This window comes from Conger conger, chromosome 9 (assembly GCF_963514075.1).
Source record: "Conger conger chromosome 9, fConCon1.1, whole genome shotgun sequence".
NCBI lineage: Eukaryota > Metazoa > Chordata > Actinopteri > Anguilliformes > Congridae > Conger > Conger conger.
In genome coordinates, this window is record NC_083768.1 from 33,854,779 (window position 1) to 33,869,861 (window position 15,083).

General features: G+C 40.4%; 1 protein-coding gene across 1 annotated transcript in view; it reads right to left on the reverse strand.

The window, feature by feature from the left end:
• The window catches only part of LOC133136941 (vasoactive intestinal polypeptide receptor-like), a 50,744-nt gene that overhangs the window by 23,396 nt on the left and 12,265 nt on the right, over positions 1-15,083 (reverse strand). Inside the window, exon 3 of the mRNA XM_061254830.1 lies at positions 13,849-13,959. Coding sequence (XP_061110814.1) covers positions 13,849-13,959 — 111 coding nt within the window. The remainder of the gene's footprint in view (positions 1-13,848; positions 13,960-15,083) is intronic.

Below are 15,083 nucleotides of genomic sequence, written 5' to 3' on the forward strand. Positions count from 1 at the left end.
CAGAAAGTCACATTTTGGCACAGCACAGCCCCCAAAAGGGATATCTCAAAGATACCAAAGCTCAGGGCCAGCTCTGCAACTTTGGATAAATTTAAATTTCTGCCCTTTGAAGTAAAACTCTGCAGGTCCTGAAGAGAGTAAATTTGAGTCAAAAGTCCGATGCCTTCTTGTGAACTAATTAAAGTAAGTTTGGAGCTCCTCCAGGAATACCCTGTCAAAGAAACGATTGATCCCCAATTTGGCGGCTCTCGCTTCAAGCAAACGGAAATCATTATCAGCGGGCAGCTGTCCCTCTGTCCTTCAGACTGAAATGTGATTGCGCCCCCTGGGATTCTGATCGCACCTTATGGGACACTAATTAGTCGGGTCCAGACTGTATGATGAAGGAAACTTCATTAAAACAAGCTGATTCTACTCGTACTGACCCTTTATTTATGTATTTCTTGTAGGAGGGAAAGCGGGGAGAGGCCATGATGTTCTAAGGATCTCCATACATAATTGAGAAATACAACCTCCAACCTTGAGTTCTGCCAGCACCCTTTATTGCTGAGCAATAAATGTCAGATAGCCTTTTGAGGAGCTGGCCTAAGAGTGACAATCCCGCGTGAACGTGTCAGGTAGCTACGAAAGCTAGCGGGCAAAGGATGACTCAGAAAGGGATCAATCCGTCGATCACAGCAAAAGAAAAGCAGAACAAAGATGTGAGCAGAAAACCATCTCAGAATGCATTACACATCGAAAGGGTGGGCTACAGCAGCAGAAGACCACGTCGGGTTCCTCTTCTGTCAGCCAAGAACAGAAAGCTGAGGCTGCAGTGTGCTGAGGCTCAACAAAACTGGACAGTTGAAGACTGGTAAAGCGTAGCCTGTTCTGATGAATCTTGTGTATAATAAACATTAAATTACAGTATCAATCATCAGTATATTCTAAGAAACCAAAGCATTCTTCAGTTTGCATAAAGCTTTGCAAAACTTAGACAAATGTAGACAGAACTGAACATCTTATCTATTAGAGTGCGAACAGCACGGAAGACCATTCATTCCCCCGGAACAAACAAAACTGTTAAGCATTCAGGTGCTCAGAAAATACTCCTGTTCAATTAAGTCTGTGGTAGAGATACGAAATTGAATTGCATGTAAAATGGAGGAGAATTGACCAGGGACATGCCAAGTGAATCATCCGCTGAGAAGGTTCTCCAAAGTCAATTTGGTTAACAATATGTTCGCCATGAACATTTTGACGATTCATTTTATGAGTCATTTTAGCGCACAAAGAACGCCCTGCATTGCCTATGCAACTGTATTTTTTTAAATTGCATACCTGTATCAAATGATTCCCCCTTTGAAGCATGAAATGTGACTACCTCTTGAATTTTTCAAACCCTGTGCAACAATGAAAATGTCGGCACGGGTCTATGTGTGGAATATGAAACACTGATACACAACTGCTGTTTATTATACCGATTTGTATTGATTGATTGAAACCCTTCAGAGCTCAGCTAATTAAGGCATACAATGCTTTCAGCATGAAAGGAATCAGAGGTCTGGGAATTACCGAGAGGGATGATTCTATTGGAAACGTGCAGCTTCGGAACTAGGAACAGTTTGGATTCCTTGCCATTACAGAGAAAAAACAATCCACTTCCAGCTGAGAACAGCTGAGAAAAACCCATCACTGGCAGAGATGGGACCCCACACACAACATCCAATACAACGCCCCCCACACACAAGTAACAGAGTGAAAGTGCAGTATAATACACTGCAACAAAAATGGAAAGTTCTGCGCAAAGAAAAAAAATGGGAGGGGGTGAGTATGTATTCAATTAGTTTTTGTTATTAATATTCAGTACTCAAAATCAGTTTATCAAATGTGAATTTAATCAAGCATTTCAGCAGTAACAGTATGAAAATTGAAAGCCATCCAAACGGCTCCAGTGTACTATCTGGGGTTTAGGGAGTCTGGTTTGCTCCAGGGTGCCTGGTGGCATCTCTTATCTCTGTTCCATCTTCAAGCTTTAATTATTTAAATAGCCAAGGCTAAATTAATGCCAGCGGAACCACACCAATATTTCACCGCCCTTACGTGGAAAGAAAACCTTCAGGACCGAGCCATTTTAGGAACAGGTTAATACCTGTACGGTAATTCAGTAAGGCACTGGAGTGTGTGAGTTACATTTTCAGTGCTGCCATCTGCTCTTCTGCTGAGGAAGACTGCCCAGATGTATCCCAGATAACAGATCATTTGTTGCTTTTTAAAATTCCTCGGCCCTACACAGAGCTCTGGGAAATGGGCTGTAAATCACTGTCCACCCAAAAGCAAGAATACTCATGATCTGGCCATGTTAATACCACTCTCATTTTAAATGTTTACTGTAATTCCCAATACGTTAGTCACATATTGATTGATTCCTTTCACATCCGATGCGCAGGAGTATGGAGCCAAAACAACAAAATGATTTAGCTGTACAAATACTTATACTGTACACTGCACTGTAACTGTGTATATGTTCCTCTTAAAAAAGCGCTGTGAATCTCAATGTGGTTTTCCTTGCTAAAATAAAGGATAAATAAAACAATATGCTGGCCGATATGACAACATACATTTGGCCAGAGATCCCCTAAATGGAAAACAATCATGTTCAATAATTTTGCATTTCATCGTAAAAAAACGATTTCTTATGTTCTTCCGTCATAAATTGAAATGTTCATCTACAGTACTGCACTTGTGAAAATGCGGTTGCAGGTGTGTATTTGTGACACAGAGAAAATGGGAATATTAAGGAAAATGCGATCTGTCCAGTCAGCCTCCTTCCCCGGATCCCATGACTACTTATCTGACTCAAACTGAGCATTCAACCGCAGAGATAATTCCCACGAATGACTATGCCGCTGGAAGATAAATGATACAAATTAGTCGTGATTACACATAAATGACTGTGTGTGCTGTGAATATCCCAGTGCAGGTTAGTACTCAAGCAGAGCCTTCGGCAAAATGGCTTCACTTCAGCAGTTGTCTGAATAATCTATGACCTGCTGCTGGGTTGGACAGAGGGCACAGCCCTCTAACTAGTCACCTACATAGCCTTTCAGGGCAAAGTCCTTTCTGTACTGGAAAGTCCACTACTCAGCAACAATGCAAATCCTATTTAAGCCTTTTCCAAACAGGCCTTTTGGCACCTGCATGATCTATGACATTTAGGAAAAAAGTACACACATCAATGCCTCCAACTGCACAAGTAGCCTATGTGTTTTCCTTAACATAAAGGTCCTATATTGTACACTTTTGCAGTGCTTTATTTTAGGTCCTTATATCCATAAGACGATTGTTCTCCAGCGCCTCTTGTGAGCTTTACCAAGAACAGGCTGTTTTAGTGACTGTCTTTATGGCTTATTAATATCAATGAGCTCCGGTTCTGATTGGCTGGCTAGCTCCAAGGAACTGAACACCGTCTGTGCTGTCCGGCTACATGGTGGGCCATGCTGAAGGCAACAAGCATGTCTGCATGATGTCATAACTTCAGGGAATTCCAAATGGCTCGTTTGAAAGCACATTTTCTTCATACGGAGTATGTGGATAATCCCTCACTCTGTGTATTTTATTCTACTCTCATTTTGCACATGAGCCATTTGAGGCGCCTCACAGTAAGGAGGTCCTGGGTTCGAATCCCCGTTGGCCGGGGCCTCTCTGTGTGGAGTTTGCATGTTCTCCCGGTGTTCGTGTGGGTTTCCTCCGGGTACTCCGGTTTCCTCCACAGTCCAAAGACATGCAGGTTAGGCTGATTGGAGAGTCTAAATAAGGTATGAGTGTGTGAGTGAATGGTGTGTGTGCCCTGCAATGGACTGGCGACCTGTCCAGGGTGTATTCCTGCCTTTCACCCAATGTATGCTGGGATAGGCTCCAGCCCCCCTGCAACCCTATTCAGGATAAGCGGGTTAATGAATGGGTGGATGAACATGAGCCATTTGAGCAGTGTGTCTGAACACACAGCGCCACAAACAGTAGAGAAGTATACACTTGTGTACAGTCAGACACAAAATATAATATGAAAAAAGGAAGGAATGGGGCCAACTATGTGACAGTTTAAATGAATACTTGTTTTTTCTTTTCTTCCTTTTTACGTGTTATTTAATTACCAAACATTTGCACTTAGCCATTTTTCTTTACTGTAAAGAAATTCCGGTAATTCCATTAATCTTAACCCATAATATGAACTAATATTGACTTTCTCAGGGCCATGCTGTTTATTTTTGAAAGGTTACTCCTTTTTTGCTCTGGTAAAAAAGTTCCTTGCCTCTCCTTCTCTGCACCTGTGAATTCTTTTTCTACAATACTAAGCTAAGTCAGGATGTACAAAATATCTAGCATTCCTGTGGCACATCCTCACTTTATCACATTAAAAAATGCCCTTCTCATGACCACTCTTCGTGCTTTGGGTAATTTGTTGTGGTCAAGGGTTAATTCAACCCAGCCATTCGCCATTACATCACGGTCATGGCTTGCAACAAATCTAAACGAGATGATCTGTTCCAAAATAGTGATTTAATGATGTCTTTTTGAAATGTATGAACTGTTGTTTATCTTTGGTGAGATAACAGCTTACCAAGGAAAATACCTTAAAGCTAAGGTTAGTCAAACTCTGATCTCCACCTCCATTTTCTGGACGGTAGTTTGGAAAAGGCACCAATTAATTTTATTCACTCGGAGATGAAGCGCTCAGTCAGAAGAAAGTCAGCTCTGGCCATTATCTCAAGCAATACGTCAGCAATCTTGGAATACCACTGCAATCTATACCAAGGAGAGAAAATAAAAGAGCTAAGGGCAAAGGTGGACTAAGAATCAAGACAAAGCAAGGCCAGATTATTTGAATAGCACATAGAAGAAAAACAAGAATACGATGAAACAAACTAATAACAAACAACAAATCCCTTATTGTAAAGTCTTATTGCCTTGCCAATGTGACAAATCATCAGTAAACGCTTACCATTCCATTTTCAAAATGGTTAACCATGTAACCGATACTGCTTATGAAAAAAATAAAAAATGTAATTGCATTTTCAAACTTTATTTTGGCCATCTTAAAATGGTTTCATTTAAATGTCAACAATCTAAGTCTTTGACCAGTCTGGCCCTTCTCCACTGATCTCTGATCACATTTTTGCCCACAAACTGCTGCTGACTGGATGTTTTTTGTTTTTTGTACCATTCTCTGCAAACAAGAGACTGTTGCATGTGAAAATCCCAGGAGATCAGAGCTTTCTGAGATATTCAAACTACCCTGTCTGGCACCAACAATCATTCCATGGTCAAAGTTATATTTGGTCTGAAAAACAGGTGAACCTTTTGACCATTTGTTGCTGCCACATGATTGACTGATTAAATATTTGCATTAACAAGCTGGTGTACAGGTCTACCTAATAAAGTGCTCGGTGAGTGTACAGTCTAGAAATGAGCAGCATAGCAGATTTACATGACATGAACATCTATACTGCAAGCATACACAGTAACTATAAGCTCATCACCAGCATCTACAGTCAAGTGGCCATTTCCATTAGTGGACCAGATGCTGATTAATCTCAAGCTGGCTGGCTGGCTAGGTAAATTTACAGTTCAGTAGTTCAATACAGTTCAACAGTAGTGCTATCTTTGCACTTTACTAAAAAGTTGCAGCTATTTCTTGCAGTGATATATGCTTTGTCTTAGTAATCCCCATCTACATTGAAGCCCACCAAATATGCAAGTGTACAAACTTAGTGCCATATAAAGTACAAACATTTAGTTAATCATTGCCAGGATCTTTGACTTGTTTATGTAGAGTGTATTTATAGAACTTCCTGATGTTTCCCCAAAGAAGCTATCATTTTTTGTGAATATTTTAAAATCAAAGAGCCTGGACCTTTGATCTTTTTACACAAAGCATATTTTGCATTTCCTAAGAGGCTATCAATATTTTTAGTAATAACTGCAGCATATTGACAAAAGCAATTACTTTAATAAACAACCGCTCATGTTGGTCCAAAAATTCTTCCTTCGCTGCTTTCAACTGAAGGTCAGCCAGCACTGAATCATGGAGCATGCTTCAGTGTAAGCTATCGTATCCTGTCCTCAAAAGTGCACAGTAATACGTACATCAGCACTTATTATCTTATATTATGAGCTAGACAGTAGTGCTAGGCTCTCTCTTACTTGTGTTCATAAAAACTGGCAGAGTGGTGCTTGTGCTTATTGGCTGTGGCAGTGATGGAATGATCTGAAATGGTCAGTGTATGTTCTGCTTTAAAAGACTATTAATATTTTATGGGAAAAATGTTGTTGCAATAAAGTAGGTAATTGATATAATGGAATTTGGTGGAAAGGTTTCCACAACCTATTAAAGAAGTTATTTTCCACAAAAAAGGCTAAACCTCTGTTTCCGGCTGCAGTTTGACACATGATGCTAGCTAAGAACAAGGTTATTTAAATAAAGAAAACAGAATCTTCATCAAGCTTTTCATATTCTGCATATGCAAATCTTCAGCAGTGTTTGCTGTTTTTATTCAGTCTTAGAAACATAGTAATGAGAGAAGAAGAATATTTTGTGACTTCCCTGAAGACAAGGCCCTCTGCCACAGGAACACGTCTTTGCTCCGCAGAGTCATTAAATGTCAGACACACACTGAGCTAAAGGCTTTAGAAATCTACAGTACTCTACAGCAGAAGCTCAGGGGGTACAGCTTCAAATGGGTTTCTGTGCTTTTCTAAACCATTAGACAATACTGTCAATATGGTGATGGAGAGCACAGATACAAAAGAGCAGTCAGTTACAGTCCCAATGTTTTATACCTGGAACTCCAGAAGGTTCTTGGCAAGCAGCTTCAAAAACTATAACATCACAACCCTGTGATAGACTGGTGTTCTGTCCAGGGGTATACTTGCGTATCATGCAGTTTCAGGCAACAGATGTCAAAGTAAGCCCAAAACCCCAAAACCCCCAAACCCATGAACCTTCATATATATATATTTAAAAACTATACTCAGGCTTCCCTATATCAGAGAATGATTCATAAGCTCTGAAATGCTAATTGGCTAAAATCCAAACTCTGCTCAAAAGCAAAGCATGGCTTACATGAAAATGAACAGCTGTAAAGACCAACGGAGGCCATATTGCCCTTGTCGTCTGCGCTTAGGGTGTGAACAACCCAAGCGGGACCATTATAACTCCACATTTATGGAGTCATAAAAATGAAGGATCGTTGCTGTAAAACAAATGGCTTCACACCTGAACAGTAAAACCAGTCCAAACCTCACAATAAAAGTCACAGTAAAAGCCCACACCAAAATGCAGCAATGTGTTTCCTGCATTCTTATTCTGAGTTGTACATATTTAGGGTGTCTGGTCCCAGGGCAACATCCATGCCCTCAACACTTGATTGAGGTTTTGATTACCCACCTCTAATCATGGCTACTAACACCATATCAAACAGGATGAAGCTTATCAGGGGTCTGTAATTAATAGATCCCATCTACACCACATACCCATCTGAAGCTAGAAGGTGATTAAAGACTCACAGGAGATACCACATGACATCCATCACCTGACCAAATCACATGATCACTTCAGTCAGATGATATGGCTTATCCCATGGGATTCTGGGAATGAAGTTCTGTACTGGCAAATTGTACCAACTCTTTCACCCAGATACTACAGTTGGTTCGTTTATTCCTGTTATTATGCAGAAACTCAGCATGAGACTGCAATTCCCACGAGAAATTAGTTGCCAGTTCAAATGGCCAAAACAATGAAGCCAGATTCATTGTGCTATAACGAAAAGTGAATGCAGCAAATAAAGGTAAAGCTAAATTAAATGAGAATAATCCCCCTTTCTGAATATTCCAGAGACAAAAAGCCATTATATACATATAAATCAATGAACATGGCTATTAATGTTCAATAATTACTGCTCTTACGTAGCTAAGAATCACCTGTAGAAAAGTAACGACTGGTGTGAGAAGACCTGCACTTAATGCAAGTGTGGCATATGTGCCCCTCCAGCTCATATGCTGCACACAAAAGAGGAAATAAAGAAGCGGACTGCTAATCAGTTACAGCAGCTTGGGAAATACATTCCCCTTCTTTAAATTGAATTGCTCCACACAATGGCCCACAGCCCTTTACGTCACACACTGTCCCGCATTCACCATTAAAATGGAGGTGATACGTTGTTATTTTAAAAGGCCCGTGTGTGTTTTTCGGTTCAGTTCCCAGTCAGCCCACCACGCCTGATTTAACCGCGTTGGTTCCGGGCCATTCCGCATTAGAGTTCTGCCGCAGGATCACCTGCACCGCATCAGCGGGGTTCGTCCGGCGGCGAGGTCGTGCCACTAATCAGACGGCCGATTGGCCCGTAAGGTTCAGGTGCAGCCGCAGCCAAGCACAAGGGAGACCTCGGGGTTGAGTTTCAGACAGCACAACAGAGGCAATGTGCGTCTCTAACAAGAGCAGACTGCCAGCAGCGAAGACACCTGCCAGATTTTCAAAGCTTGAATATTACAAAGCCAGAGCGGTGGGTTTATAAACAGGTATTTACGCTCTTACTTTATGCAATTTGCCGCGCAATCACAATTATGTTGGCAAAAGTCCTTGGAATTCATTTTTACAGAAAGAACTGAAAACATGAATAGTCTTCTGAAATGACCAACTCCGTGCCTTTTATTGTAAATTGCGGTATAAATCAGAAAATCGGCTCAAACAAGAAGGCCATTTGCATGTACAAAACCATCTGACTGCGTAATGGGGGAGGGGCTGAGGACAACTTTGTGTGTTTTCGTCCATCTTGTCGATGAGTGAGCTATGAATACAGGATTGCCGGAGGAATGCTTTCATCCGCCGGAAAAACAAGGGGACAAGGATTCTGACATGCTTTGTCAGGGCTGGTGGCTCAGAGGAGTTAATCTCCCCAGTGTGTGTTTCAGAGAATTTGGGGGGAGGGATCTTCTGACAGAGCACACTGCTGATCCCTGGCAGCTTGGCGGTTTAATTAGGAATCTGTTGAACAAATGTTGTTTAGACGAACGCCCATCACAAGCCAGGACAATTACAAAGTCAAGCTCAACAAAAGGTCAGAGAAGAGTAGACTTTGGTCTGTCAGAAAATGCCCGCCCACTCTCAGTCTCAGCTTCGCAGTTCCACAATGACAATACCTTTGCTGATTTCTTAAGAGGAAGGTCCAATGTGGTAGTGTCCAATGTCCTGTACAGAATGTTGTACGGAGTACTTTACAAAAATCAAATGCAAGAGTTTGAATATATTGTACAAAATATTTTTGGGCAGAAATAACTTCAAAAGAGAAGATTTCTGGCTGACATTTTAAATTTTAAATTTTTCACCCACTTAAAAGACTACTTTCCTTTCAGTGGGCAGCAGTTCAGTTATGATAAATGCACCAATTTCAGTCCTGTTTTTAGAATATCCGGTCAAAGGTTCCTATTGCACTAGCTCAGTCCTTAAATACCACCATGCACAGCTCTTTCCATCGGTAATGACGGTGCATAAAAACAGTTGGGGGTGGTCTAGTGTTTAAGTCCTCCTCCCACTCCATGCCTCACACTGGCACATGAACAAGAGTCAGTCAATGTCAAACTGCATTAAATCGACATGCCCTGGAAGCAGAGAAGAGCTGTCTGAAGTGTACATTACATTACATTAATGGCATTTGGCAGATGCTCTGCAGGGTTAAGGGCCTTGCTCAAGGGCCTAACGTCTGTACGGGTCTTATTGTGGCTACACTGGGGATTGAACCACCGACCTTGAGGGTCTGAGTCATTTACCTAAACCACTATGCTACAGGCCGCCCCCTGTTACACTGTGTAATGACAAACACAGTATAACTCAGCTGAGGAGAACAGTCATGGCACTGGTACCCTGCTCCACATCATGAGGTAGGCAGGCCGGGTAAGCGGGAAGCTCATTGCTATTAATCACATCCAGCCGCTTGTTATTCCAGCTGTATTGTGCTCTCTTTGGACTCCACAGATACCGACTGCAGACTAAATGGGCTGTGAAAAACGCCAGAATAAAGTGTTACTGGAAGAATGATTTGATTACACTCTCATTTACATAATTTACTCTTACGCCCTTTTTGCTGAGGGAAGTGATTGGTTGGAACTCGTCTCTTGACAGATTTGCTGACTGACACTAAGAAATAAATGAGGTAACAATTACAATCATGGTTTTTTTATGTTTATGTTTTTTTATTATATATTTCTGTTGGAGAGACTCCACATTTCAGAACAGGGATGTGTAAACAGGAAACTTCAGAGTAAATGTGCAATTTAGTATCATCAGGAATGCAACACGAACTGTGTCACAGTAAAAAGGCTCCTTCAGCTAAAGGAGCTGGCATTAATATGGCATTGCTATCCCCACTACTGCTCCCACCAGCACAACTACTCCATCAGTACAGGTAGGACAGAGATTGTATGTTGGAGTTGAACATTTATTAGTATATGCTCCTGTAGGAATACTTAAAATCTAAAGTCATTGCAATCAAAAATATTTTATTTTTCAATCTCTGAGAAATATATACCCTTAATACAATGAGTATCTATGCATCCATCAATGATTGTTTGCACTGTTTGAAATTGATTTGGAATTACCCAGAAATAAGCCTATTCTAAGACACAAATTGGAGGGCGGGCAATTTGACTAATGAGAGCTGTCAATTTGTCACAAAAAGAGATAAATAAGCTCTTCTTCGCTAGAGTGTGTGGAAGGAAAATAAGTTAAATAATGAACATCTTATAAAACACCACCTTCCTTCTATGGAAAGGCCCAGTGACTTTTCATAACCAAATCAAACAGGCTCTTTATAAGTATGGGAATATGTAACTTCCTTTATATGAGCAGTTGAACCCCCAATGGGTATAAAATGTGCACTTTCAGCACATTTTTTTTTATTGCAACACTGACAGCCGGCAAATGGCTGGTTGATTCCTAGAATGTTCATAAGAAAGAGTTACATGCATGCCTATAGTACATGTAGCATATGCAAATGAACTACAAATAAATTAGGCTTATCCATTTTGAGAAAAAGTAAGCTCTGTGGCTAGATTAAAGCAATTTGAGTGAATGTACTGATTGGTTGGTCTCATTAGCAACGGCTAAGAGGTTGGTGAAAACCAAGCTATCATAAAGGATGGTTTGCAAACAAACTGTCGACAGTAAAGGACTTACCTGGACAACTTCACCAGCACTAACTCAAAATAAGAAAGCTGGGGCACACAGATCAAAAGACACTGTTTAATGAACAGGGGAGACTGGTACTTTTGAGTCAGAAGAAGATAACTGCTTCTATCTTTAAAGTGTCAGGAATGCAATTCAATTAATCTTTGGCTGATATGGCATTAGTTTTCCAATTTCCTTGACTTTAAAATCAAACATGGGACATCAGTGGATTAAAAGCAGCCTGTTGTCATCATTGTACAAATGTAACTGATTGGTTGGCATACAGCCAATGAGTAACATACCTCAGGCTTTGGCCATTATTGGGATATCATAGCTATTATGGTGTTTTATCATAGCTATCATGATATTAGTCAATCTGGAAAGAATCTGACACAGGCAAACACTGGCTGCACCCTGAAAGACTACGAGAAGGCTCATCTGATTGGAATTCTGGTTATATGTTTCAACTCAGTGGCACCAAGAAAGTGCTCTAATTAAGGGCAATATTTCATTTTTAGTTTACATTAAGCCATGCAAAAAAAGTTATTTAGAACCTCCCAAAAGCTCATCATTGCATTCTAAGCCAATGTCCTTCTCTCGCCTTTTTAATCATAACAATCATCCTTTGAATGAGTCACCTCCTCATCCAATGGTGTTCCCTTGTGACACTGCACAGACACTGACAAAGACCACCAGCTCTAGAGCTCATTATCAAGGGGGCTCGACTCTTTTGATCAACTGTCTGACAAAACAGCTTTAGGTCAGACATGCCTTTCCTGTTTATTGTTCAACACCATGTAACCACCAGACATTGTCATTTTAAAATGTGTCCGGTAACAAGCAGATAAGTGAGAGAATTGCTTTCATCTCACAGCAATTATACTAGGCTGATGGCTGTGCATGTGGATTCACGGTCCTGCTGGTCGTCTCTCTGAGCTGGTTATGAATATACTGTATTTCCAAAAAAAACATTTCCCCCCCAAAAAAACTGAGCTAGGACAGCCCCAAATAACTTTCAGAGAAGAGGGGGTGAGAGATTTCTGTTCGTTCCCCGGTTATGAAACTAGAAAAAAATATGGAAAGGCATTGCAGTCACAAAAAAAGTTGCTTGGGCTTTTACATTTTCCGTAGCACCATAACGTCATACCAGTGTTATTTAGAAATGGGCTCCAGGTTATGAATGGTGAAGTGCAAGATTTCAAACAAAAGGCTTCTAAATGATTTACTCATTTCAAAGAGATACCCCTGTGATACGGTCTGCTCACTGTAAATCACCAGCATGAATACAGGGGAATAACGGACATACTGTCACACTTTCAAGAAATATTGTCACACATAAGAACACAACCAAGTCATTGTGAATATCGATTTTTTCTTTTCATTTAAAATTCAAAACCAAATATAACTTCATCAAGGGACCAGCGAGGCCAGATCTGGGAGGTGCTTTGTTCCCCAAGCAAAATTGCCGGTGCTCCCGTTATTGTCAGCAGTGACCGTCAGCAATCCCCATGACCAACAACTGCAGAACATTCCCTTTACCCCCATCCACCGTCATCTCCATGATGAACCACAGCGGAATGTGAGTCTCAGTTCATTTCTGTTTTGCATACCTTCCCATCGACATTGTGAAGAAGCAAACAATGTTTCCTTAACAATGGGCTGGAATGGGCTAGTTTTTAAAAAGGATATTTAACCTTATACTTGGTTTAAAAAAAACAAAATGCTGGGGAGTGTGTCCCCCTACCCCAGTGACAGGTTGACATACGGGCATGGTCCAATAATCAGAGACAGTGCAGCGTTGGGTAATCTTTTCTCTATGGGTGTTTGGCTTTTTTTATTGCTGTTGTGATTTGTCTCCTTGTTGAGGCAATGTATTTTATGGCCATTTTATTCTGGACAACCACTGCAGTAATTACTACCTTGTCATTTATGATTGTTTTATATTACCCATAACTCTCTGCAATGTTGAATTTTCCGGATGACTTACACTGTGCCGGGGGTGTACAATGAACAACTACTACTGTAAACAATACCTCCTGCATTAAAAAAAAGAGTTAAACAAAGGCATTATATTTAGACCTTGAGAAATGTAACCGCAAATGCGCAGTGGGAGTCAAAATTATGTTTTTAATTTGAAGACGGTATTACTAATATAGCATTCATTTCCCATTTCCTTATGCCACAGAGTGCACCTTTATTTCTACAGCTCTCCACATGAATGTCATTTATATAAAAAGAAAAAGACCAATTTAGAGCTTATTAATAACTGCCTGCTGGGAAATCTCCTTCCAGATGCTTCATTGGGAATGAAGTGTGTTTGCACACTGAAAAATATACTTATTTACTGTCCAGTGAAAAAATTTCTCAATGCAACAACACATCATCATCCCTGGTCATATTTCTGTCCAGTTGATCCATCACCTCATTTAGTTCTATATTGAACAACAACAACAACATCCAATCAAATCTGCAAAAAGTACAAATGCAACATTTGGAAATCACGCACAATCCTAGAGGGAAAGTATAACGTACTTAAAGGGCCAGGCATCTATTTTCTTTACTTTTTATTCTACGACTTCATGTTTAGTATTTTCACACTTTTCATTCGGATAAGTATGACATTGAAAATGTTTTTAAAAAGCTATTACCTTTATGCTGGCTGCTGAAGTACTTGAAGTAGTCTGGGCAGGGTATAGTCACTACCTCTCCAACCCTGGCTGATGGCCAACAAGTGATAATATCCCATGTCCCTCTGCAGCCTGCCAGCAGGGGAAAAAAACATGCTGAAACAATATGGCTGTGAAAATGGAATGATTAATGAATTCTCATAAGCTCCGAAGATAGTATTATAAGATTATTCTAAAGGTATCTTCAGTCTGATGTTAACACATGGAAATATGAATCTCCAGAGGGGAAATGGTGACAGTGATGATCAGGTCATAATTATCATCACTGCTATAGGGCACGAACGTATCACCATCACTGTTCACCGGAGATGCAGTCACTACTCAACACATTGACTGATACCCCCCTATCCCATTTTAATTCATTCTATTACATGTTCAGTAAGTCCTAGCTAATCTTGCCATGCGCAAAATAGCCAGCCAGATAAACAACATTCATTCTGAGCCAAGTGGCCTCCTAACATCAATGGAGTGAGTCAAAAACATTGACATGTGTTAATTAACTTGTATGAAATAAGTTAAGCATTAATGTTTCCTGTGCTAAATGCCAATTACTAAGCTTTATTCGTTTTCCTATGCTTTGCTCCATTGTTTTTGTACTGCTTGTCATTTGTTACTATGTACATTACTAATTTAGTGATGCTGTATTTTCGTGGCAGATTGATAATGTTGGGATTCTGAAACAAAAGGCATCATAACTATGTACGTATTGGAAAATGTGGGCTGGTGTGTGTGTACTGGTGTGTGTGTGTGCTTCCTCTAAAATGATACGTCAGTTTTGAGGAAATAAATCAAGATGCTTTTTGGAAACCATGGCACGTAAGCAATATCATTTGGTTTTGACCCACTGGAGCAGTTTAAGTTGACTGTCTGATGGAAATGGCCTGACAGAGGGGAATAAACAGTGTCAGGTCAGGACTGCACTGAAATATAGAAATAAACAGGTTAGGTTAACTATTTAGGGAGGCACCAGCCTGATTTTCCAGTAATCCTTCATATGACATGATACCAGAATGCTTCAATTTTATTTTCATTCGAAAATCAAGTGCCCTAGTGCTGAAAAGCATCTGCTAAGTGTGGTCATACCCACTTTGTGACATTAGCCTTCATATTATCCTTTTAAAAGTCATACAACTTAATTCTTAAATGCAATAGTTCAGTAGGAGTTTCACAGGAAGTAAAAATTCTTATGGAATCCT